Source organism: Lepisosteus oculatus, chromosome 2 (assembly GCF_040954835.1).
Source record: "Lepisosteus oculatus isolate fLepOcu1 chromosome 2, fLepOcu1.hap2, whole genome shotgun sequence".
NCBI lineage: Eukaryota > Metazoa > Chordata > Actinopteri > Semionotiformes > Lepisosteidae > Lepisosteus > Lepisosteus oculatus.
In genome coordinates, this window is record NC_090697.1 from 20,695,342 (window position 1) to 20,718,912 (window position 23,571).

General features: G+C 36.4%; 1 protein-coding gene across 2 annotated transcripts in view; it reads left to right on the plus strand.

Annotated features, from left to right (window-relative positions):
* Positions 1-23,088, plus strand: part of LOC102698994 (protein eva-1 homolog A) — an 82,581-nt gene extending 59,493 nt beyond the window's left edge. For both annotated transcript variants that reach the window (XM_015339055.2, XM_015339056.2), the window contains 3 exons: positions 15,525-15,677; positions 18,821-18,997; positions 20,210-23,088. In XM_015339055.2, coding sequence (XP_015194541.2) covers positions 15,525-15,677; positions 18,821-18,997; positions 20,210-20,580 — 701 coding nt within the window. In that variant the 3' untranslated portion in view covers positions 20,581-23,088. The remainder of the gene's footprint in view (positions 1-15,524; positions 15,678-18,820; positions 18,998-20,209) is intronic.
* The last annotated feature ends 483 nt before the right edge of the window (positions 23,089-23,571 follow it).

The following is a 23,571-nucleotide window of genomic DNA, read 5'->3' on the forward strand; positions in this document are numbered from 1 at the left end:
TCCCACTGCTTCTGATTTGATCTTTCAGTGCTCCTTGCAACTTGTCGAGTGTTTCTTCTCTTTCCCAAGGCTGACTACCGCCACTTTAAACGCAGATGCTCTCGAGCTTTATAAATTGAGAAAGCAGATGTTCGAAACTTCCTGGCATTCTGTTAGTAACAAGCAGCTGCTTTGTGTCAGCTCTTCCTTTTACCCCAGTCTAGGCTGTCATTAGCTAAGGTTGGTGGCTTGGATATAGTGTGGATTATTTGTTTGGGAATCTGCAGCTCTAAACTTACCAGAGCAGGATAATATCTCTGTGACGAGAGTGGAGTAACTGTACCGTGGGAGTTCGGAGTTTATGTCTTGCTAGCTGTAGTTGAAGAGGTAAGTTTCTTGGTGCTTTAATGTCAGATTATAAAAATGCAGAGCCCGTTCCTTGAGCTCAAATGTCCTAGTACCTCTGGCTGCTGTGAGAAACACAGAGTGATTGTTAACAGTTTGGAGTGAAACATTGCTTGCTAAACCATTTGATACTGCTGCTGTTAAACTTCCTGGAGGAACACAAGGAGAAAGCAGAATTTGAAGATTAATTCTTGTTTCCTGTAATGTCCTGCCAAATCCTTAATAGTGTTTTAATACGTGGTTTATGAGTGTGGAATTAATGTTATTGTATTATTGTGTTATGTATGCATTTGATTCTGAAGCTTTTATGATGTTGTGTCAGTGACACAAATTTATGATGTTGCATCAATGACATGTTTCCATTACTTTACAGGATATGAGAAGATGTATGCAGTACAATTCTGACTTTTTTTTCTGTGAACTGCTTAATTTGCCATTTAATGTCTTCTCTGGAAGAAAAGAATGTTTTTAACTGCCATGTTCTCCTTTTGAAATGTTTTGTCTTGTACATTGATACCCTTTTAAACATCTAACACGGCTATATTGAATCAGCAAAACATATACTGTACTGCTGAAGCAGAACTTTTATGTCATTATTAATATTCTAAAATTGTGTTGCTAACATAAAGCCTAGCATTTAACATCTGATATTTACAGCATACAGTATGAGGATAGCCTACTCTCATTACATAAAGATCATTTTGGTCTTAAGAATATAGTGGTTTGTTAGAAATTGATCATTATCAAAAAGACAGTACTTTTAAAGACCATTAATTAGAAAAACGTCAGTCCCTTTCATTGAACTTTAACCTATAGTATCTCACATGTGGAAAAGTGCATCAGCAGTAGAAATCATTTCAGTGTAACAGGTCTCATTCATTGTAGCCCTGTGGAGCTTGAAAGATGTAATGAACATGCAGGTTCACATGACTGTTTTTTGGCTCAGTGGATTTGCTTGTCTGTCTGCGCAGTATGGGTCAGGTTTCTGGGAGACAACATACTGAAGTGAATCATTGCTAAGAATGCATCACACATGTAGTATTGGTGCCATCACTCCATCCACTGGGAATAATATTTGGAGGAGGAGAATGAAGAGTGCCCATTCAGTATGATCTGTTACAGTGAGCCTTCAGGAGGCTGAAGGGCATTTCAAGTCTGAAGGGTCTCACGAAGGGTCTTTGTGCTGTGTGTTGTGTGGCTTTGGTGGACTAGGAGTGATCTTCTTGAGAAGGCAAACTGAATCTAGGCCTGGGGTTGATTACGCAGGATAACTTATAGCGCTGTACACATTATTACCTCTTAAGAATGACTTCAGGATCAGCTCAGTGGGCATGTAATTTGTTAGTTTTTTTTCTAGAAGAAAGAAAATTTTATTGCAGTATAAATATATGGGAATAATTGTGTCTTAATCATCACCAGTACAGGTGGGCGATTAGATGCATATTTTACCACATTCAGGCTCCATATCCCATATCACTTGAATAACATATAGGGATGATACTGGATAGGAACAGAGATTTACAGAGAGCTTTAAATCAGAACCAGATTTCTTCCTTTGATTTCATTCCATTGCTAAACTGAATAATTATGATGAGACTACAGAACTACAACATAGGTTCTAATTGTGTAGTCTATTTACATAATTGCAGGACATCAGTCACATCAAAAATACATTTTTTAATCATGCAAGGAAGAAAGGAAGTCCTATCAGTGAGCAGTAGTTCATTAGAATCCTATATCAGGTCAGAGTCACTGGCACAATGAGTGTAGTCTGCAGTAGCAAGACAAAAGTGATCACAACTTGCGAAGTTTCATGGAGAAGTGATATGATCTTTAATCAATAGGAGTGTATTTGAAAATGAAAGGGGTTGTGCAAATACACAAAACAGGTTAATTTTATATGAAAGGTCTTGAACATTTTTTGTTCTTTAGTTATTTACAAGAAAGTGATATAAAGTGGATATCCACATTTGAGCTATTTTTTTTTGCAATTTCAAATGATTTTTTCATGGTTATGTGTAGTTTTCTTTACTGGTGCTAATTCTGAATTGAACGTAGAAGCCAGAATGACAGATTGAAATGCCTCCCTTTCAGATTTGTAAGTTTACAAATATTGGATAATCCTCCAGTAATGATTTCCAAAGTCTGCAGATGTTGTATTGAAATTTTCCTGAGTAAATTTGCCTGAGTAATAATCCGTGAAATCCAAAATGAGAGCAGTGATTTAATGAAACTGTCTCAGACCGGAGAAAACCTGTATTGTGGGCAGTTTTTATAAAGGTGCAGTCCCTGTTTGTATAGCTCTTCTACAAACATCAAAGGTTTGATGCTGCCGTAAAATAAATTCCTTCTTGTCCCAGGTGCAAGTTTATAAGTTATATATATAAATTTTACTGCAGTCCTTTATTCTAGAAAGAATATTTCTTCCCATTCTTATCCACCCTGGCATGAACTTGATACCTGTTTATTTTAAATCTGATAGCTTGTCTTTTATTAATTAAAATGTCAGTTAGAGAAAACATAATGCTCACAGATTTATGTTGTGATATCAGTTCAAATTAATTGGACAGGAAAGGCCCCGAAGGAATAGAAAACACACTGAATCATCTATGAAACTTTGAAGCAGTCCTCATTCTTCAAAATAGAATCATATCACAATTCATATTCTCATAAATAAGTATTTGTAGATTTTTGCTTTTAGCACTGCTTTTCTAAAAGAAAATGTTAATAGAAAGTCTATTTATACGTTTAAAGCACTGGTTAAAAAACAGTTTTGAAAATCATTGAAAATAAAGAAATTGGGGAATAATGATATAAAGAATTTCCAGAGGCTAATATTTTTAACACAATTTGCTAGCTTACCCACATTAGGTAATTTGTTTTTTGCAAATCAACCAATGGCCAGGTATAATCTTGTATAAAGAGGGATAGGCTATAATTTTATTTTCTTTGAGACCTGAAGATGAAGGGTATAATTAATGCAAGAGCAGTGGATGCAATACAGATGCCATTCAGCTTTATCATATACAGTAATTGGTGGAGCAGTGGCTAGCATTACTAACTCGCAACTCCGGATTAATTTCCTGAATTTATTTGCTGCTGTATCTGTGTGGAGTTTGTGCGTTCTCCTCGTGTTCGTGTGGCTTTCCTCTGGCCGGTCCAATTTCTCCAAAGTCTTAACGCATGCTGGTAGGTTAGTTGGCTTCTGGGAAACATTTGTTCTTGTGTGTCTGTGTGTGTTTGTGCCTCCATGTTCACTAAAATGTAGGGAACTTCCAAATAACTACCAGGCTTTCCTGTAACCATGTAAGGGATACAGTGATTTAGAAATGGATGAATGAATGAATCAATACAAATTTTGTTACTAAGTGTATTTAGTTTTAATGTGTATTTTAATATTCAAAATATGTTCTTTCAGTATTACCATGCTTTTAGGTTATCCTGACATGTCAACCCTGCTGGGAAATGTGAATGTGGTACACTCCAATCCTTAGGGACATTGAGAGGCTGAGTTGAATTATAGAACTTCATAGTCCTCAGATTATAGGATATAATTTGTTGAATCGGAGCAAATGTAAATAGTTCAAAAGGCTTTTGCCCTTTTCTTTTCTAAGATTCCTAAAGTACCTGTATGTTTTTGTGTTTCTTTTCTAAAATCACAGGAAAACTATCTTATTATTTACCTTTGACAAACGTTGACGAGAATAAATATCCCAAGCTTCACAGATAATTTAAAAAAAAAACTTTTAAGGGGGCATTAGTCTTTTTTCTTATTGGTCATAAGGATAGTCCTTAGCCCACGCATTTAAACTGAAGATGAAGATGTCTTTACCCTCCTACTTGAGATCTTCCTATAATTATCATTTTGGAGACATGAAAGTTAACATTTTGGATTATTAATCTCTATATAATAATAATTATATAAAAAAATAATAATTTTGAAAAATGAATTCTTTGAATGTTTTATTGGCTTTGGAGACATGGACAATTTAAATTGTACTGAACAGAAATAAAAGACAAGTCTGAATTTCGAAAGAACATGTGCTCTGCCAGCTGAGATTTGCTGAGAATTTCTTGACCTTTCCTAGAGTTTAACCCAGAGACTTTCTCACACGCCTTTTTTATTTAAAGGCTATCAAACGGCTGACTGTGGAATCAGAATGCATGCAAACACAAAATGTCTCTTATACGTTGCCTTGTTATGGGTTCTGAGATGATTTTCTGAAAAACGGAGTAGTTAAAACTAGTATACAACTTTAAGGGTTCTGTGACTTTTTTTTCTTTTTCAGCAGAAAATTTAACTATAACATTTCTTTAAAAAAAAACAGTCCTGCTCTGTTTTCACACAGGGACAGCTACAATCCCTATCTGTGTAGTTCTGAAGCAATCCACTCTCTTTTCCAAATTTATAGTGAATTAACTTTTGTAAAAAGGTATGATTCTGGGTTTAGATTAGTCCCAATTCGACTAACAAAAAATAACTAAAGGTTTAGTTTTAGACAGTTTTCTTTCACCATACTTTCTGATTTTAATAAGGCAAATGAGGTCTGCCACCTAAGAATAAAAAAGGGTTTCAGGTTCTATACTGTAAGAATCTGGAATCTGAACTCCACTCCACTCCTTTGTTTAGTCTGCTAATAAATTATTGGGCTGACTTTCCTTACTGGAACTGCAAAAAGGTTTCACATTGTGTAATAACATTTTTTAATCCATATTACAAATAAAGTTTAAACTGTACAGCATGAAGTCAAAATAATGCTATTTCATCTGTAGAAGAAACCAAATTAATGCTCACCTTGTTTTTCAATAATGCTTACCAGAAACCTGTGCTGCAGTGAGCTACATCTTTACTGTCATTGGTTCTCAAGACAAAGCAGCTGCTCCTAGCGGATTCCACATAAATTATTACTAGTAGATAGACAATGGCTCCACAGGATTCAGTGTCATAGCCTATATAAGGAACTAGTCAAAAGTCACTTAACAGAACGAGAGACATGCTAAGTTTACCACCATTATAAAGTTTAAAATACAAACTCCTAATGTTACAAAACAAATGTAAAAACCAAGAAGACATGTCACTTCCCAACTTTATTTTCTCATAAGCAAAAAGCAGGTGTTGATTTGGCACAGGTGGAATTTTGTTTGTGAATATATAGCATGTTTTATGCTCTCAAGTTTTCTAGAAAATGTTTAGGTCCTATCTTATTAAGTGAATAATCACTGTATTTTAGCATGGAGTGTTAACCACTGTATGTGAAGAATGGCAAGACCCTAATTATAGCAGGAAGTTGTGCTGTTTGAAAATGCAGTCACAGTGCTCTACAATAAAGAAACAATCCTCAGATCAGTTAGCTATTAACTACCAAACAACCTAAATGGACTAAAATGGCTTTGTCTTAAGTCTTATCTTTTTCTTTTCTTAAACTACAAGAGAGCTCTATTTCCATGCAATCCTGTTGAGGTTTTCTTGGTCTTTTGGGAGGATCGTCTATAAGATAATAATAATATATAAAGCAGAATCTAAAACCTCCAATTTACATCACAAAATAGATATAATTTCCAGGTTTGCACAGTGCCATATTCTGCTATTCAAAATGAGGCAACAAAACTTCTGGTGACATGATTTCACTTTTTTATATTGTAAAGAATCAGGCTTGTAAATACGTTTCTTTTTATCCAATAGAAATATTACTCTCGATTATGAGACAGCTTTGTGGACAAATGCTACTTGTTAACTGTGCATGCAGAGTGTATGGAGCATTTCTGGGGTGAAATGTCTGCTGCACAACCTGTACTTATTTGCTCGTACATCACATTACATTAGTTATTACAGAGACTAGTGAGCAGGAACATCTATGGTGACATTACGTCACAATTTGTGGAAACTTAAATGCAAATTTGCTATAACATGACGACTTCATAAAGTTCCTCAATAAGTTTATTTTGTTACCGAGATTTAATAAGCGGTCTGAAAAACTGGGACAGCAGTTCCCAGCTGCATTTGTTGAATGCAGTTTAGAAACATATTACATCTGATTATTTAGTACATGTTTTGAATCGCGTAACATTTGTTTCAGTACAGATTGGTATTTTTACTTTTCTACACTCCCAATTTCAGCTTTTTTGGGTGCCAGTTCACTTTAATCAATTGAATGACGGCTGAATGTCAAGCTTTCTTAACTAAATAAGAAGGGTCAGAATTGAGTGGAAGCCATTCGGCACATCTAGCTTGCTTGGTTTCCAAAGCTAATGGATCCAGTTCAAGTTCAAGTTTATTTGTCATTCCAGCCATATACAAGTATACAGTGGAAAGAAATATCGTTCCTCCTGGTCCACGGTGCAATTACAGACAAGACACTGACATAGACAATGTACTGTAGACAGGACTAATAATCCTTATATTAATAAATAAAGATTGTGCAAACTGAGACAGTGTACACCGGAACAGAGGCAGCATACACAGGATATACACATTTAGCTGTTACAGAATAGTACAAAAAATACATCACACAATATACACTAAGCACTGGGGGAGTTTAAACCTTGTTTCTGGAATTGGAGTGGGTGCAAGTACAGTACCAGGGTGTTGAGAAGCCTGACAGCCAGTGGGAAAAGGCTGTTACAGAATCTTGTGGAGCTAGCCCGTATACTGTGATATCTTTTTCCAGATGGTAGTAGGGAAAATAATTAATGGGAAGGGTGGGAGGGGTCATCTGCTATACTGGAAGCCTTGTACATACAGCGCTTGTGATAGATAGTGATAGATCCAAGGATCTCTTGCTGCCATTTCTTGAAAGAATCCAAGCTGTCGGTTTCAACAATGTGCTGTCCTGCCTGTTCCGTACTCCCACAACCCTTTGAGTAAAGAAGAGACTCCTGTTATTGGTTTTAAATAACAGTTTTAAATAAGTACTTCCACTTCTGGCCCTCTGGTTCATGTTTCGCTATTCGTTCTGAAGAAATCCACTGGGTTGACTGCCAGTGCCTTCAAGAATTGTTGAATACTTGTTTCAGGACCCCTTGAAGTTTTCTCTGTTCAAGACTAAGTTTGATTTCTTCAGTCTGCTAGTGCAGAACATTCCCTAAAGCCCTACAATACATTTGGTTGCGCTTCTCTGGATAGATTTCAGAGCAGCAATATGTTTTCTATAACTTGGTGATCAGAATTGTATACAGTTTTCTAAATGAGGCCGTACTAGTGCATTATACAATTATAAGATTATATGCCTTACAAACGATATAATATAACAATATATTGCCATTTTGTTTCTCCATATTGCCTAGACGATCTAAATCATGTGCCAACATAAAAAGAACAATGGTTCTCCTATAGATTCCATTATTGTTCCAACAATTACATCACCCATGTTGACTCTTCACTCTTTAGTTCTACTTTTATTTTTAACCAATTCTCATTCCTCGTGGTTCCATACTGTATGCTTTGATTCCCAAATTGCCTACTGCCTGCAATTTGAGAAATAATCTTTAATGACATGTTTTATCTGAAAACTGAAATACAGTACATCACATCATATGGCCTCTGTACATATCACTCTTGTTGTTTGTTCAAAAAACATACAGTTAAGTTGGATAGGCAAGAGCTACCTTTTCTAAATTGTTTCCATAACCTTACATTTACTGTAATAGAAGTCAGACCTATTGGTCTATAATTAATTGGTTCTGTCTTTTAACCTTTCTTAAGGATGGACTGTACATTAGATTGTTTTCAGTCTGTGGGTACTACCCTTGCCACTGTCATTGTACATTATTTTTCATTGTGTGGAGTGATTTGTTTCTTCTAGCCATCAATTTCAGTAGTTTGTTATAGAAACTCCTGTGCTTCCTAACTGAACCTTTCATGAAACAGTTCAGCCTTGTTTCCTGTCTTATATTAAGCAAATTCAAATACTTGTGGGTTGGTGCTTATTTTATGCATGACAGTGCAGCAGTCTAAACTGACACAAGCTAAGTTTACCTTGCTGTACTTTGACAGGAACTGTGTGCTGTTTTGTGCTTGTCCACCACACCAAGCATTACACTTGATGCTCTTTGCCTTACATTTCATTACTTATGACATGCACATGATACAACTATTATTTCACATTCAGATCACTTAACCTGTGTCATTGTTGCAAGGAAATAAGTCCTCTGCTAATATAATGTAAATAATTGAAATAAGAGAAGCCCCTATATATGCTGGCTTCTTGTTAAAGCTGTAGTTGAGCTCCTCTTGTGTTGCTTCATATCTTTTAACAAACATCTAATTTTGTCATAAGCTGTACTGGCAAAATAAGTAAAGTTTGAGAAACAGATCCAGCAGGTTTCTGCAGTGACCTCCGCGAAAGTGCAATTGCATGTGAGAGCAATTGGCCCAAGCACTGTCAGGTGTAGAAAAGCATTCCTATTAACTGTGCACCTGTAAGACTCTGCGGTGCAAACAAGCATATCCAGTAGCAAGGTTTAACCCCTCATTACCATTTTTCTGGCTTCTGTGTTAGTTCGCATTTTAAACCAAGGCAAGATGTTCTTGTGTCAACAAGTTTCTAGTCACAAGCTAAGCATCCACTAACTTGAGTGTCACCATTGTGTGCTTTTAAGCAAGACTTTGTCCCATTTGCCCATTTGGATCCTTTTCTCTTAATGAAATGCAGCTGGGTTCAGTTAACTGATATACTATCAGCCGCACTGTAAATTTCACTTTTTGGGCAGGGCAGAGACCATGGGGAAATTTGTAGGACCATAAAATTAGCTATTTATAGAGCTTCTGGTAAGTGGAGCCATTTAGGAGAGGGAACCAACTGGATTGTACTCTACTTAAAACCTTAGTTTAGCACATTGGAAGCTCCATTGATGTCCATAGTAGACAGCATTTAGGAATGGCTGTTGCCTTAGTGCTTCACTCCTATTTAGGTACAGTATAGTCGCATATAGATGATAGTGTTGGGAGACAGCCACGTAAAAAATCATAAATCTATCTTGCAGCATCGAAAAGCATTTACTCCAATATTTTAGAGATGCCAAATAACCACGTCTGCCATTCATAAACTTTACGGGAATCAAATTAACAATGGTTTGTTTGGGCTTTGAAGTCACAATTTAAATAGAACTTCACTGGGGGATGATTGAATCCAGGCACAGCTGGTCAGGCCCTTTAAATACAAGGGGCTGTGCACACGTGTTTCTAATCCGCCTTTTCTGACTGATGAACTGTCGCTTTGTTCTCCTTCCCTTATTTGTAATATATTATTAGTAGATGGCTAATCCATTTTTTAGCAGTGGAGCCAAAGCACATAGAGTCTGTTAACTATTAAATCTTTTCCTTGCTTGATTTTTTAAATTTAATCGACCAATATAATCCTTGATGTCTGGAGAGACAGTTGTAAATAGCTCCTCTGTAGTGATTTGTTTATGTGAAGACATCTCCTGGTCCAACTCCAAACTAAATTATTTGCTTAATATTTTAGAATTTGAGACTGTAATGCTTAATATGTAAATTGTGTTTAAGAATGCATTGGATTTTTTCCACCTAGTCAGATGACCACTAACTGATGTCTTAATGAGTAAGTTATAAATCTTCTTTCAAGAATAAATGATGTACTCTAACAAGCTGTGAGTGGATTACCCTCTTATATCTCAACATACTGAATGTTATTAGATGGCACGAACATGATAGTCTCATTCACTTTATGATTTATTTTTAAGTTGTAGTTACCCTCAGTCTGTTTTCTTCAGTATTCTACTATGTTTTAGATTTATCACTGTGTATGTTGTGTGAACTTCCTTATTTAATTAGATGTATTATCTTATTTCTTAGCACTTATTTCTTCTGTGCAGTACAAAGCTGATTAAACAAACTAGATAATTGTCTACAATTTAAAGAGACAGAGCCCCCCTGTTACTACTTGAGAGGTAGATATTGCTACTCTGGTAAGAGGATACAGGAGGTGATATAGTGAAGAAGATTTGAAAAGTTTGCTCTGAAGAAGTATAGGGTTTATAAAAGAATTAAGAATGTGAAGTTCTGAAGTTGCTCTATCACTGCTGTTTCTTCTCTGAACACTGGTTGCTATATGTTTCCAGTTTGTGATAAACGTTTAATGATATTTTTGGTTTTAATTGCATAATTACATTTATGTTTATTTTAACATAATAACATACTGTATCACATTTAATCACTATTTAGTCATGGTCACATTTTAACAGTAATTTCTTCAACATTTAGAATTTTTGTAAATGGCAGTACAGTACAAATACAATAGGCCTTATATACTGTAGTTACTCTACTGGCACAATATTGCCCATTAATATTTAAGGTGTTTCATAGATTTCAGGAACTAAAATCTTCTATGACTACTTAAGGTACTTTTACATCTAAGATACAGTGCAGTTCATAAGTATTTGGACAGTGACACAATTTGTGATGTTTTGCCTCTGTACTCCAGCACAGTGGATTTGAAATAAAACAATGACTATGAAATTAAAGTGCAGAATGTCACTTTAATTCGAGGGTATTTACGTCTATATTGGGTGAACCACATAGGAATCACAGCCTGTTTGGCTACTGGCCCTGGCTGGCCACTTTTCTTCCCGTTTTACCAATGCAAATGGTAGGGGGCACATTCTACAAGAGAAATAAGAGAAATGGTGTCTTTTTTAGGAGATCCTAAAATGGGCAGTATGGCCATGTGTGTGTCATTGGATATTTAGTTCTATACTGCAATAGGGCTCATGGACTGAGTCAGTTACATAAGTGATGTCACACCCCCCTAAAATCTGGACTGTGGTAGAAGATCCAGTCTTTTGCCATGGCGGAGTTATCTACTGTCTAGGGAGTGCAGGCTTAAAGCCCACGTGTGACCAAAATTGAATCCCAGAAGAGACAGGAAGAGCAGCACCTGAAGCATTTGCAGAGGATACAGTGGGGCTCTATTGCAACAGAAAGTGCCTGACATGGACGTCAGATGTGGACAGTTAAGCGAACTCTACCCAAGAAGGATTTGTTTATTACTGTAGATAGTCAGGTAAAAGTCTGTGAGTCTGTAGAAAAGCTCCAGATGAAGGGCTGCTCTGTAAAATGGAGAGGTTGTGGTTGGTGATCTGGGGAACAGAGAGTGCAAGTGGAATGCAGTTCTATGTGTGGGAACTCCTTGTGGGTTTGGTGTTCAAGGACTCTTTTTTTTATTCAGGTGAGGGCTCCCTTCATGCCGTGTGAAAAGTACTGTATAACCTCAATGAAGACTGCATTTTGATGATGTTGGTTTGATAGTCAGTCTTATATCTGTATAAATGACAAAACGGCTGAGGAACTGTGTAAAAGGAAGAGTTTGTAGAAGGTTTGGGATTAAAAGAGCTGTAAAGAAGATGCTGTATGTATGTATACGTTTTCAGTTCCATTGCATTAATAGAAAAGAAGGAGTGGTTAATTCATATTAACAGTGAATTTAAGAAATATACACACATGTAATTTCACTCTTTTAATTTGCCATCATGCATGCTCAGATGACCCGAAAACCTTTATTAAAGCTGATAATTTACCAGTTGTATTTAATTAATTTCATTCTCCTGGTGCAGTCTTTTTTGCGATTACAATGTTCAAAACTTGAAACCTAGTGAAATTGTTTTACTTGGCTTGTACGTGCTTATAATGTCGTGAATCTGCAACTCTTTTAGTTGTTATAATCTCATCTTGTGTGTCTCTTATTCAACTGTCCTCCTTGGCTGTGTCATCAGGAATTTGACAGCTGGAATTTTAAGGAGGCCTATACCATTATCCAAATCACTTACATGTGATTGGAAAATCCCAGCTTCAATCCCATTGACACTAATGTGTTCCTTGTAACAACTAACAAAACAAATTAACTTGCCAATATATCTTCAGTCATTGTATAAAATATGTTAATTTGCACTTTTGCTCATTTGTATACTTATTATTACCTTTCAGATCAGATTTTGTTTTTTACAAATGATTGTTTACAACAGAGCAATTAAAGTACTCTCAGTATATACACTATTGCTGTGCATTGTCCTGGATTGAGGAAATCCTGGATTGAGGATTGGATGTGAGGAAAAAAGCTAAGATCTAGCAGAAGAGTCATACAGTACAAACTATTTGTAGTTAGGAAGAGAAAGCAATTGTCCAAATCATGGCCATGCTTGTCTTATTAAATGCCTGTGTAGATGTCAACATCCACTTGTGTGATCATGGGAAAATTTGCAATAATAGAATAGTTTAAATTAGTAGTTTATTGGCCATTACATGCATTTATCCTTTTTTGTTCGTATTGTTGTTGTAACTGGAATCCCTTTAAAAGAAATATGACATTCTGCCTGGTTTAGATGTCACCGGCTTTTCAATGGGCATTGCAAACAATTAAACGTTTTCAAAACCTCCCCAGGAAACAGTATATATACAGTAATGTATTAAGAAAAGTAAGAAAAAGTGTCTTCTACCTGTAAGTCCTTATAGCTGGTGTGCAGCAGAGAATCATAGATGGGCTGTTGAAAAGAAGCTCTTATTCTCTGCCCCCAAAGAGCAGTCCATACCGCTTTTATTTAATATTCCTGTGCGATGAGGAAGTTACTCAATGCATTGCCCATTCAGCAAAAGATGGTTTCAAAGGAAACACAGGAGACGTCTGGCATCGTGAACAGAAGAAGTGGGGATTTTCTCACAGACTGAGGCAGATGAATTTAATTATGCATGCACTGGATGGAGGACAGCCACATTGTTTTATCAGAATCAACCAGCTAACTTCCATCTCCCAGTCTAGAACATTTTATGTTTGCCAAAGGGAGTTATACTATTAAAGTGTGTTATTGCCACTCTGCAAGACACTTTCATCTGGACCAGAAGGGAGGATGCAGCATTTAATTACTGGAGCTGTCTTGTTTGCATAGTTGTTTCATTGAACACAAGTGGATTCAAGAATTTTGTTGGATTTTTCCCAACATCTCAAGGCGGTAGGGAAAGAACAATAAAAGCTGTTTGTTCAAAGACTGGGTATATCTATATGAGAATAATTTGTCCATAAGCAAATATTTGCTCAGAAAATAAATGTTAAGTAAGGGTTTTCCAATATAAACAAAATTTTAATTATAATAAATTTTGAAAATTATACACTTTAATGACATTTATTTGAGCAATTTATAGTAATGCAGGAATATTTAAAATAGCCCCGTTTTGTAACCTTGAAGCCATTCCAAACTCTGTGTTCAAAAAATGAATTTTAAGTTTTAAAGTTAAGTCTTTTGTTTAAATATTGGGATTTAAGATGCATTTATTAATCTTTCCCAGGGAGATAAAAATAGTGATTCTGTGTCCCTGGTGATTTTGATGTGGGATTTTTTATAGTCCTTTCAAAGGAGTTTGGAGAAGTGCCTAAGTAGTCTTGGGAAATTTTGTACGTCCAATTTTTTTTACTAAAGATCTGTCCAAACATTTTTCTCTAATTCGGCATCAGTATTCACTAGTCTACAAATCCTTTAATTAGCATTGTCATTTATTTTCCGTTTGAAAATTAAATCAGACAATGCTTTGTTAGGTGGTTTCTAAATCACTTTTTAAAAAATTATTTGAGTAATATACTACGGAACCACTGCCATATTCAATAAACAATGATGGAAGAATTTGTAGGTTTATTATTGAGCATTATGGGGGGAGTTTATGTGTATGTGTGTTAAATGTTGAGAAAGCCTTTAAAGAAAGACAGACTTCTAATCACACTTTCTGTGTAAGTACTGTATGTGAATTGAGCTCTTTGTGAATGGAGTTTTGGAGGTTCCTCAGTAGAGCAAATTTGTTTGTCACAGATTTTTAATTACACTGTACTTTACTGCCTTGCGCATGGCTACCCTGATTGCTGTTGGTGAAGAGTTATCCTGTGCAGTTGATTCACAGTGGCAGACATGATATTGTTGACTAATGCACGCCAGACCAGAGACCCTGGACATTGACATACTTGCCCTCAGCATCACTTCTTGACATCTTCCATTTTGTCTTGTAGCAGTCATGTCATTTTGCTTCATCCATCATTGGTAAACATTTTCCCTGGTTTTTATGACCCCAAACAGCGTAAAGTAACACACTAACATTGCCACAATCACATCCTAACGTGCAAGTGATCGAGGTGGGTTTTTTATGTTTTGCCAATTGTCTGGCAGTTAAGTGAATATAATGATTTTTACATTTTGAATTGATAATTTACTTCTGGGGAAATATTGGAAACATTAGACAAAGTAAAAAAAGATACAGAACACGTCAAGCTCTCTGACCGTTTCTTCAGTGATTTCATTATTTAGTAATCACCATTGGAACCCAGCAAGGCTGGACCTGGTCTGTACTGGAGTGGAAAGTTTGAAGGAAAACCAGGCTGCTGCTACAAGTGGTGCTGGTAGACCAGTAGGTGGCATGCTTCCCCTGGGACCCAAAGTTCCTCAACCAGTTCACCAGTGTGCTGAATGGCCTGCCTATGATATAGGAGGTGCCATTCTCTAGATACTGTATGATGGTAAACCAAGATTCTGACTACTTGGAGCCCACAGTATTGTTGGAAAGAGTAAGGGTGTAACCCCAGTTTCCTGGCTAAAATCTGTTCCTGTCTTAATTCAATAGGAGAAGTTCTAGTCTATTGCCTCGGTGTGGCTGCTGTCAGAAACTGGCCGCCCCATTTCAGGATGAAAGTGGATGAAGTGGGTCCCCTATACATGTTAAATGCTTTAGGATGATGTGACATAAATTGCTGTTGCTGCTGTTGTTGTGAGACATGCAAGAAGTGATTCTAAATGAGAATCTAAAAGGAATTTCACTTCGGTATTAACTGATATTCCTCTCAAGTTTCTCTAGCCAGAACTAATTCATACAGTATTTATTTAGAGTGCTGGAGATTTCCAGTAAAAAGTGGATCATACTGATAAGAGGGAAAGGGGGGAATGATGTAAAGTGTGTGGTCAGATTGGAGGAGCTAAATCAAGATGAGAAATATCCACAGCATGCAAGTATACAGGAACAATAATGATGACTAACAGGATATGGAGGTGGATGCTGAGAATGTTTTCGGGAAAAGTGCTCTCAATAATTGGATAAAAGTTTGGGTGATTCAGTGAGATGTGACTAAGAGTACAAATTGTTTCCTTTACTTCAGTCCCAAAGAAACTGCTGGAGGACATTGATTCCAAGCGAACAGTCTCTCACAACCCCAGCTTTCCAGAGCATCCCAGATTACACGACCCCAACATTATAGGAGACGGTGTTCTTCCTGATGGGCCAACATTTGTAACAACTGGTTCCCTGCCAGGTAATTTAATTCTTTATTCCTATTCACGCTTCCTGTTATGTAAATTATAACATCAGCATTTGAGCTTAAAGGAAAAATACATTTAAGCTGACATATTAACAGTACATATATTTGTATTTCAGCAAATGTCAGCTTTGCTGTTGTGATTTACATCAATATTTAGATCAATCTCAGTATATAGAAATCTACCAATATGATGTTTCACCCATGGCCTTAATTGAGAAAACTGTGTGTCCGTTCATAGTTCTGGAAATGCAATGGTACAGTAGGTAGTGTAGAAGTGTGTGATAAATAGCAACAGAAATCTGATTGTGTATCAAAAATGTTCTTTACTTAAATATTTTTAGGTATTTTTAAAACTAGGTGTCTGTAAAATTTTCTCCTTCGCTTAGAAGAACTTGGTACTGTACGTCCCTCTCATTCACAGGAGAAGTGAGCATATTTGGAAAGATAAAATGAGACAAAGATAATCAAAAGTTTGAAGTGTATAATGCAGAAATCATTATACTGCCATAGTGGAGAAAAGAAGTATATAAGCACACTTTGCTTAATCCAGCTTGAACCAATTAAGTGAAATAAAACAGAAACAAAAATATGCATAAATATGGAGAAAAGGAAAACTTCACATGACTGATAAATGTTATTTTTAACTGCAAAAACAGGAAAATAGTAATCACACAAGACAAAAATCCAACAAAAATATACCAGCAAATGTTTTGTAAATATGTTGAAAATAATTTAGTAAAAAGTGGAAAAAAAAACTAAAATGCTTCCAAGATTTGAAACCAGGACACAAAGGAGAAAACTTGTGAAATAAAATGGCACTTGACCAAAAGATTAATTAAAGGGGCTTAAACAATTGGAGTTCAAGAAACAGGAATTACAGTGAAAAGAAAATGTGAAAATATGTCTTTGAACCTCTCAAGGCAGTTTGAAAAACAAAACTAAGAGATCATGTTTTCAAAAATAGACAAGTGCCCAAGCAAGTGTTTATTTAAAATAATGTAGCTCTTTTCTGAAAGAGCTTCACAGAAAGCACAACCATTCTTAAGTGCCACATATAATTAAAGCCATACATGCAACAGGAGTCCCTGCTTGGTATTCTGTTCTGGAAAAACAGGTTTCTAGTTAGTTCTTCATGTGTACCAGTATCAAAAGGAAGGAGAAAAGTCTGAGCTGTTTTACAGCAGATACTGTGTTGCATTTAATTTTACTGCTAGCAACTCGTGAAAGGCACACAGGGCAACGGTGCTGTAAGTAGTTTAATATACTGAAAATTGTCATTTATTTTTCTTTAACTGACAATAATCATACTAAAGGCTTAACTTCTAACTGCCAAAATTCTGCAATTTCCCTCACGGGATTAATAAAGTATCTATCTAAAAGTAGTCTGTGCCATCTTTACTGTCAGTGGAGTTTGGGCTGAGTTTGGTGTTGGATTGGGATACATACTGTAACAGAAAAGATAATAAGGGCCTAATTATGTGCGTCTTTTAAAATAGTAATAGCTATTTAAAATTTAAAAGTACTAATAATTGCAGTGTTTGAGCCTGAGGGGTACTTTTTACAAGTAACTCTTTCATTGTGTTTCAATAGTATTTGCGACACAAACATCCTGTGAGGTCTGACAGTGGGCGATTGCCACCCCTCACGCTGAGGTTTAGTTCTTTTACAGATTATGTTTCTGAATTAAAACCAAGGCAGCGCTGTTTGTATTCAAAATAACCACCTCCCTTCTCCCACCTCTTTCTAAATCTAAACCGCAGTTAGGGTTTTACTCAAATTCCATTTGCAGCGCCATGTACAGTATAAGATGACAGGGAAACATAACCATGTCTTGGCACTGAATTTGTGAACATTAAGAATGAGAAGGAAAAAGTTAAAGATTTCACATAAAGATTGAAATGTACTTGTTTCCCTGACTCTGGGGTCAGGAAATTGCCCAAGCACTACACAGATGTATGCTCTTGTTATTTTCTGACACAATTCTGATTATACGGTGATACAGTAATTCAGGGTCAACACATTTATTAACAATAACTAATACAATTTTACAATATACACAATGGTTATAATAAAGCTATTTACAATTGGTGAATTCCACAGTCCTAATTCCTATAGGCCTGTGTAACCCACAATTCTGCCCGCGTAATCCAAATCCATAACAATAGCACCTGTGTGTTAATGAAAATGGATTCTATTCAGGAGTGAGTCTTTCTAACTAAAAAACAAATGCTCTTAAGTGAATTGGAACTAATTCAAATATTCTAACAGTGCACCACTTACTGTACATAGAAGAGAATGTTTTTAGACTGAGGATTCCAGAATAGATGAAATCAGAATTTTCTCAAATTAATAAGACCGTAACCTCTCTTATAATAATGCTTAGGCTTCCTAGCCAGAATCTGGTTCCCATTCTGGTTAGAAAATGGAGCTCACCCACCATTCTGCTTCCTCCTTTTCATGTCTTATTCTTGTCTGTGCTCCTTCCCTGTATTTATGCCGTGGTCCATTCCTATGAAGGCTGGCTAACTACATCCCTAGGAATGGCTGCTTACTTCTTATTCTTTAATATGGCAGTCCTAATGATTTACTGTGTAGTTAAATAACCAGAATATATGTTTAGGAACACTCTTTGATCCTTTGGTGTTACCCAGTGTTTACTTCCCTTTTGCCTTCAGACAATACCTCCTTACAATACTCCTCCTATAGGCAATACCTCCTTACAATACCCTTTTATTCAAGGCCTTTTAAGTGGTTCATTGTAACTGGGAAATGCAAACATTTTCCATTTCCGTACACAATAGCCATATTTTCCAATTCCATCATTCTCTTTATTATAATTCATCACAATTCATACCAATTTCTGAACATTTAATGCATATTTGGAAAATGCCTAGAATGACAATACAATTGTTCTTTTTCATTGCAATGTGAGTGTAAATATTTTGTTTTGTATTTTAATATTATGGATGTGTATTCCAAGCTACAATTTACTGGGGGTAATGTGCTATAAATATCCACATGTAGTGTTCTTATAATGAAATGGAAGCAGACTAAAGGCTGATGTAATGCAAGTTAAATGTAGTAGTGCTTCCAGCTTTGGGATCTCAACATGTAATTCTCATCTGTGTGTCCTACAGAACAGAAGAAGAAGAGAGGAAGGGAGTCTGAAACTTATTCCAGGGAAGAAAAGCCCTTTTTGGATGCTGTAGATGGAGATGACCGGCAGGTCTTGAACCACACAATGGAGTCCAGGTCAATCAACACAGAAATGACGCTCATCACCAATGTGCTGGCAGCCTACACTTACATATCAGGTAAAGAACTGGGCACGACCTTTCTATATTAAGAAACATGGCTGCCACTAGCTAAACTAATGTTAATATTTATGTATTTGCATATGGCATAACATGTACTGTATATGTGGTAGAACATTGTACAATCTGCAATACAGGAGAATTACACTCCACCACTGAATAAATCTGATTTTGTCGTCTAAGACCATTGGCCTTTACCTCTGGTCAAATCATAAAGTTGGTTGGAATTTCATTTTAAGTGCAGACAGCATTATGATTAATATGGGACCAAATGGGCTTCAGTTTCACTGCAGTGCTAATGTGTACTTATTTCCGGTTTCTGCACTTTAAAGGCATCATCTGATATTCAACAGAATGTTGACACTAAACTGTTATAAGACTGAGTGAGGTTATTCTCATAGGCTCCGAACATCAACTCTACAAAGTGTATCACTTCAATGGTGTTGATGGTTTTGAAATCAAATTTTTCATGGAAGTTAGAAACCTTTGTTTTACTGTTGATTCTGTGTTATGGTTTGAAGCACATTTGAACATCACAGTGACATTGGTCTTTCACCTGCATAACAGTGCAGGGTTAAGACAATCTTATCTTTTCATCATACATTTCATCAAGGTTAGATTACTGTAACACCTTTCTTATAGGGTTGTATACTGAGATACTAGATAGGCTTCAGTATGCCCAGATTCATGCAGTGCACGTGGTAACTAACAATACTTTGTACTAACACATCCTTTTTCATTTGTGCTGACTCCCAGTGATATTTTAGCGTGAACTTGAAAGTTCTTGTGCTCATAAGAAATATTGCATGATTATAGTCCATCTTTTAATCTGGATCTTTGGCAAACTAAGAAGACCCGAATCAGCAGATCAGGTTCCATACAATGGTCATATGTAACCCAACATCTTTGGAACTTATTGTCCATATCCATTAGAGACTGCAGTTGTCAATATTTAAAAACAAATATATGCTTAAAAACTATTTTTTCATTAGTGCTTTTAATATTAATGTAAAAGTATATAATTTAAGTTCACTAAGTCAGTTTGTTGTGGTTTCCATTTTATTTCCTCTGTTGTGTATGTTATGTGTGCTATTGTACAGATATGAGTGTTTTTGAAGGAGCTGATAAAACTGCATAATAATAACAATGATGGCTGGATATGGCTAGTTAATTCCTGGTATACATTGAGCTTACTGCACTTCCTCTTTACAGAAAACCCTGAGCGTGCAGCCTTGTACTTCGTGTCTGGAGTGTGTCTCGGTCTCATCCTCACGCTGTGTGCACTCGTGGTGCAGATTTCCTGCCGGACGGACTGTAAAACTACCGTTCCCCAGAAGCGCCAGAAGAAAGTGGAGAGTGACAGTGACAGCAGTGACAGTGACAGTGACTGGGACACCACCTCCGACCTGTCTGCTCGGCGGCATCGCCGCTTCGAGAGGACTTTAAATATGAACGTCTTCACCTCTGCAGAGGAGCTGGAGCGAGCCCAGAGGCTGGAGGAGAGAGAACGGATAATCAGGGAGATCTGGATGAATGGGCAGCCAGATATCCCAGGCACACGCAGCCTGAACCGCTATTACTAGTGATGGGAGGAGCCCCGTGTGTGAAAATGACCTGTTAGATTGTGCTTGGAAATAATAACAATTTGCCAGACCTTGAGGGCATTAAAATGGAGGAGGTCTTCTGCTTTGTGCAGTGAGAATAAGCTATTCATTTAGCATATAAATGTGACTGAAAACAGGACTTTTGGAAACGTAGCACTGTTTCTACAAAGCTTTATATCCATATGAACTAAGGGTGACTTAGAAGCACTGACCATTTTTTTTTGTTAATAAACTGTATGTATATAGAATTCTACCATGATCACTGGACACAATATGGATTGAAGTCAACAACAAAACGGAAATGGTGTGTTCTTGGACCATGTGGGCAAATATAGAGTTAGATTTCTTTAAGAATGAAAGCAGGAACTCTTGGCTTATAATGGTTTGAAACCATTCTGGTAACATAATGTAAAGTGGAAATTTAATGGAGATGGGATACAAAAGACTTTTGAATCCTCACTTTCTAATAGAAATTGGACTACAAAATTGTGGAATATTTATCAAAGGAACAACTGCATTTCTGATGGTGAAATTTTGAACCAAAAATGTTTTGAATTCATCTCAACCCTTGTGAAATTGTTTATTTTAATATTTAACTTTTGGAGGTTTTTGTGCTATGAAATATTTTTTTTAAATGCAAAGCTTTGACTGGCACCTCAGGGATGAAATCCTAGTATTTGTATAATTTGTATTTTTCCTAAGAATATTACCACATTTCTTGAGATGTCTCAGCATTTTGTAAACAGTTACAAACCTCAAAGAGGTTGACTAATTATGTTGTTTTTGAGAAACTGCACAATGTTGTGCCTTAACCTACTAGTTAGACTGTAGATTAATGAAGTAATGTTTTAGAAATAGTGATACTCTTCTAAGGTTTTCCTGATTATGATGTGAGGGGAGCATGCATAGATAATGAAAGCAAAGCAGTACTTTATTTAAAAATAGCTCTGAAAAACAAGAAACAACGTTTTGTATTTCAGATGGTTTGGTCCCAGGGTTCACTAATTGTCTAATGGGCCAAAAAACACAACAGTAACTCCACATTCTCATACCGGTCAATCTGGTAGTCAACCTCCTTTGGAGCTCAAGATTGTAGCCCAGCTGTGGTCAGTTAAGCACAGGACTGTAGTTATCCCTGCTGTATAAGGGATATCGTACCATCGGTCTGAGGAAAATAATCCAAAACGCCACAAATGCAAAACAAAAACCTGAACTCCTCCTTGGCTGGACAGCTAAGCTGAAAAGCAGCTCAATAGAAACACTTCAAACTCAGAACCCACGAGTACCAGAGCTATCACAGGCCTATTGTCTCATGGTCAGTCAAGGAAAGATCTCCCTCCTGCGCAGGGATCCTAGCTAAGAATCATCTCTTGTCCTTGGATAGCAGATATTGACTGACATCTGTAAGACTTGGCTTCTTGTTTCTTAAAATGTCACCAGACCAATTGTTTTCTTCCAATTGGTTAAGTGAGTAAAGACAAAAAATAAAGCTAACGGAGAAATCAAGAAAGGTTATTAATGCAACATGTTTTTGGAGCTGTTGCCAGTCTTTAAGGCCAATAAGGAAAGGCTTGTATCATTTTAGGTAACATTTGTCATGAAATTGTATTTACTTAAACACCTGATGTGAATGCCCAATATTTTGCTGGGTGCTGTTGTTATGTGTATCCGGCAAAAATAGAAAAGTGTTATTATCCATATTTGACTAAGTTGTTCACTATTTCATCTAGTTTCAACAAATATTCGGCTAGGGTGTGCAATATTCGTGAAAGTCAATTTTAGGTTTCATTTTCTCTCATGCTTAAGTGTATTTGGTTTAGATATTTTTTCTGTAATGTTTCGGATTGTCGCTCTAGCCCACCATCAGCTCATTCGATGGAAAATCCATCCATCTGACCCCAAACTGGAGCAACAATTTGGAAACTTCTAGAAGAACAGCTCTTCAAGCCAGCATAGAACACAAGAACAAACAGAAAGATAATCAGGCAGATTTCTTTCAATAACTACGGGCTTTTTTAATCATTGAAGCAATCCTCTGTGTTTGTTGTTAGAGTATATTATGCATGTTGACATGAAATAATAAGTTTCCGTCTTTTCATACAATTTTTAACAGCAATTTATTATAAATGTGTCTGCTTTGCTTTCTTTTTATCTAAATATTTAATGACTCTAAGAAAGTGTACAAAGAATATTGTAGTACAGTAGTACTATAATGGCTTTAATTCACCTTTCTGGATGTTATATCACAATTAGTTACAAAATATTGACCCATGGTAGTCACATGCTTATGCTGTGTTTTATAACATTTGACTACAAAGGCTAGATAAAGTATAAAATGTCACTTGTACAACACTATCAAGGTTACACATAATTGATTTGAAAAAATGCTTGTATTTAAATGGAGTGGAATGTATGATATACCAAAGACTGGGTTAATCAGACCAAAAATGAGACTTGTGTTTGAAATAAATGTTTTTTTAAAAGGAATGTACTACTTCAATAATTGAAAATTCCAAAGCACTAGACGGTTATTTGCAGTGTTTCATTGTATGTTTTTTTTTTATTTCGATGTACATATTGAAGGCAATGCAAAAGGCAATAATTAAGTAACCCAGAACACTTCAGAGTACCAAAATACTCTCCTTTCTGATCTCCCTCAAGAGTATGAATATACCAAGGATGAGAGTGGATTCAAACTAACATGAGAAAACAAGAAAGGTAACAAAATAGAGGAGGCCACTTCTGGACACTCCACTCAAAGCGCTTTACATGTAATGGGGACTCTCCTCCACCACCACCTATGTGCAGCATCCACCTGGATGATGCGACGGCAGCCATAGTGCGCCAGAAAGCTCACCACACACCAGCTATCAGTGGGGAGGAGAGCAGAGTAATGAAACCAATTCATAGAGGGGGATTATTTGGAGGCCTTGATTGGTAAGGGCCAATGGGAAATTTGGGCAGGATGCC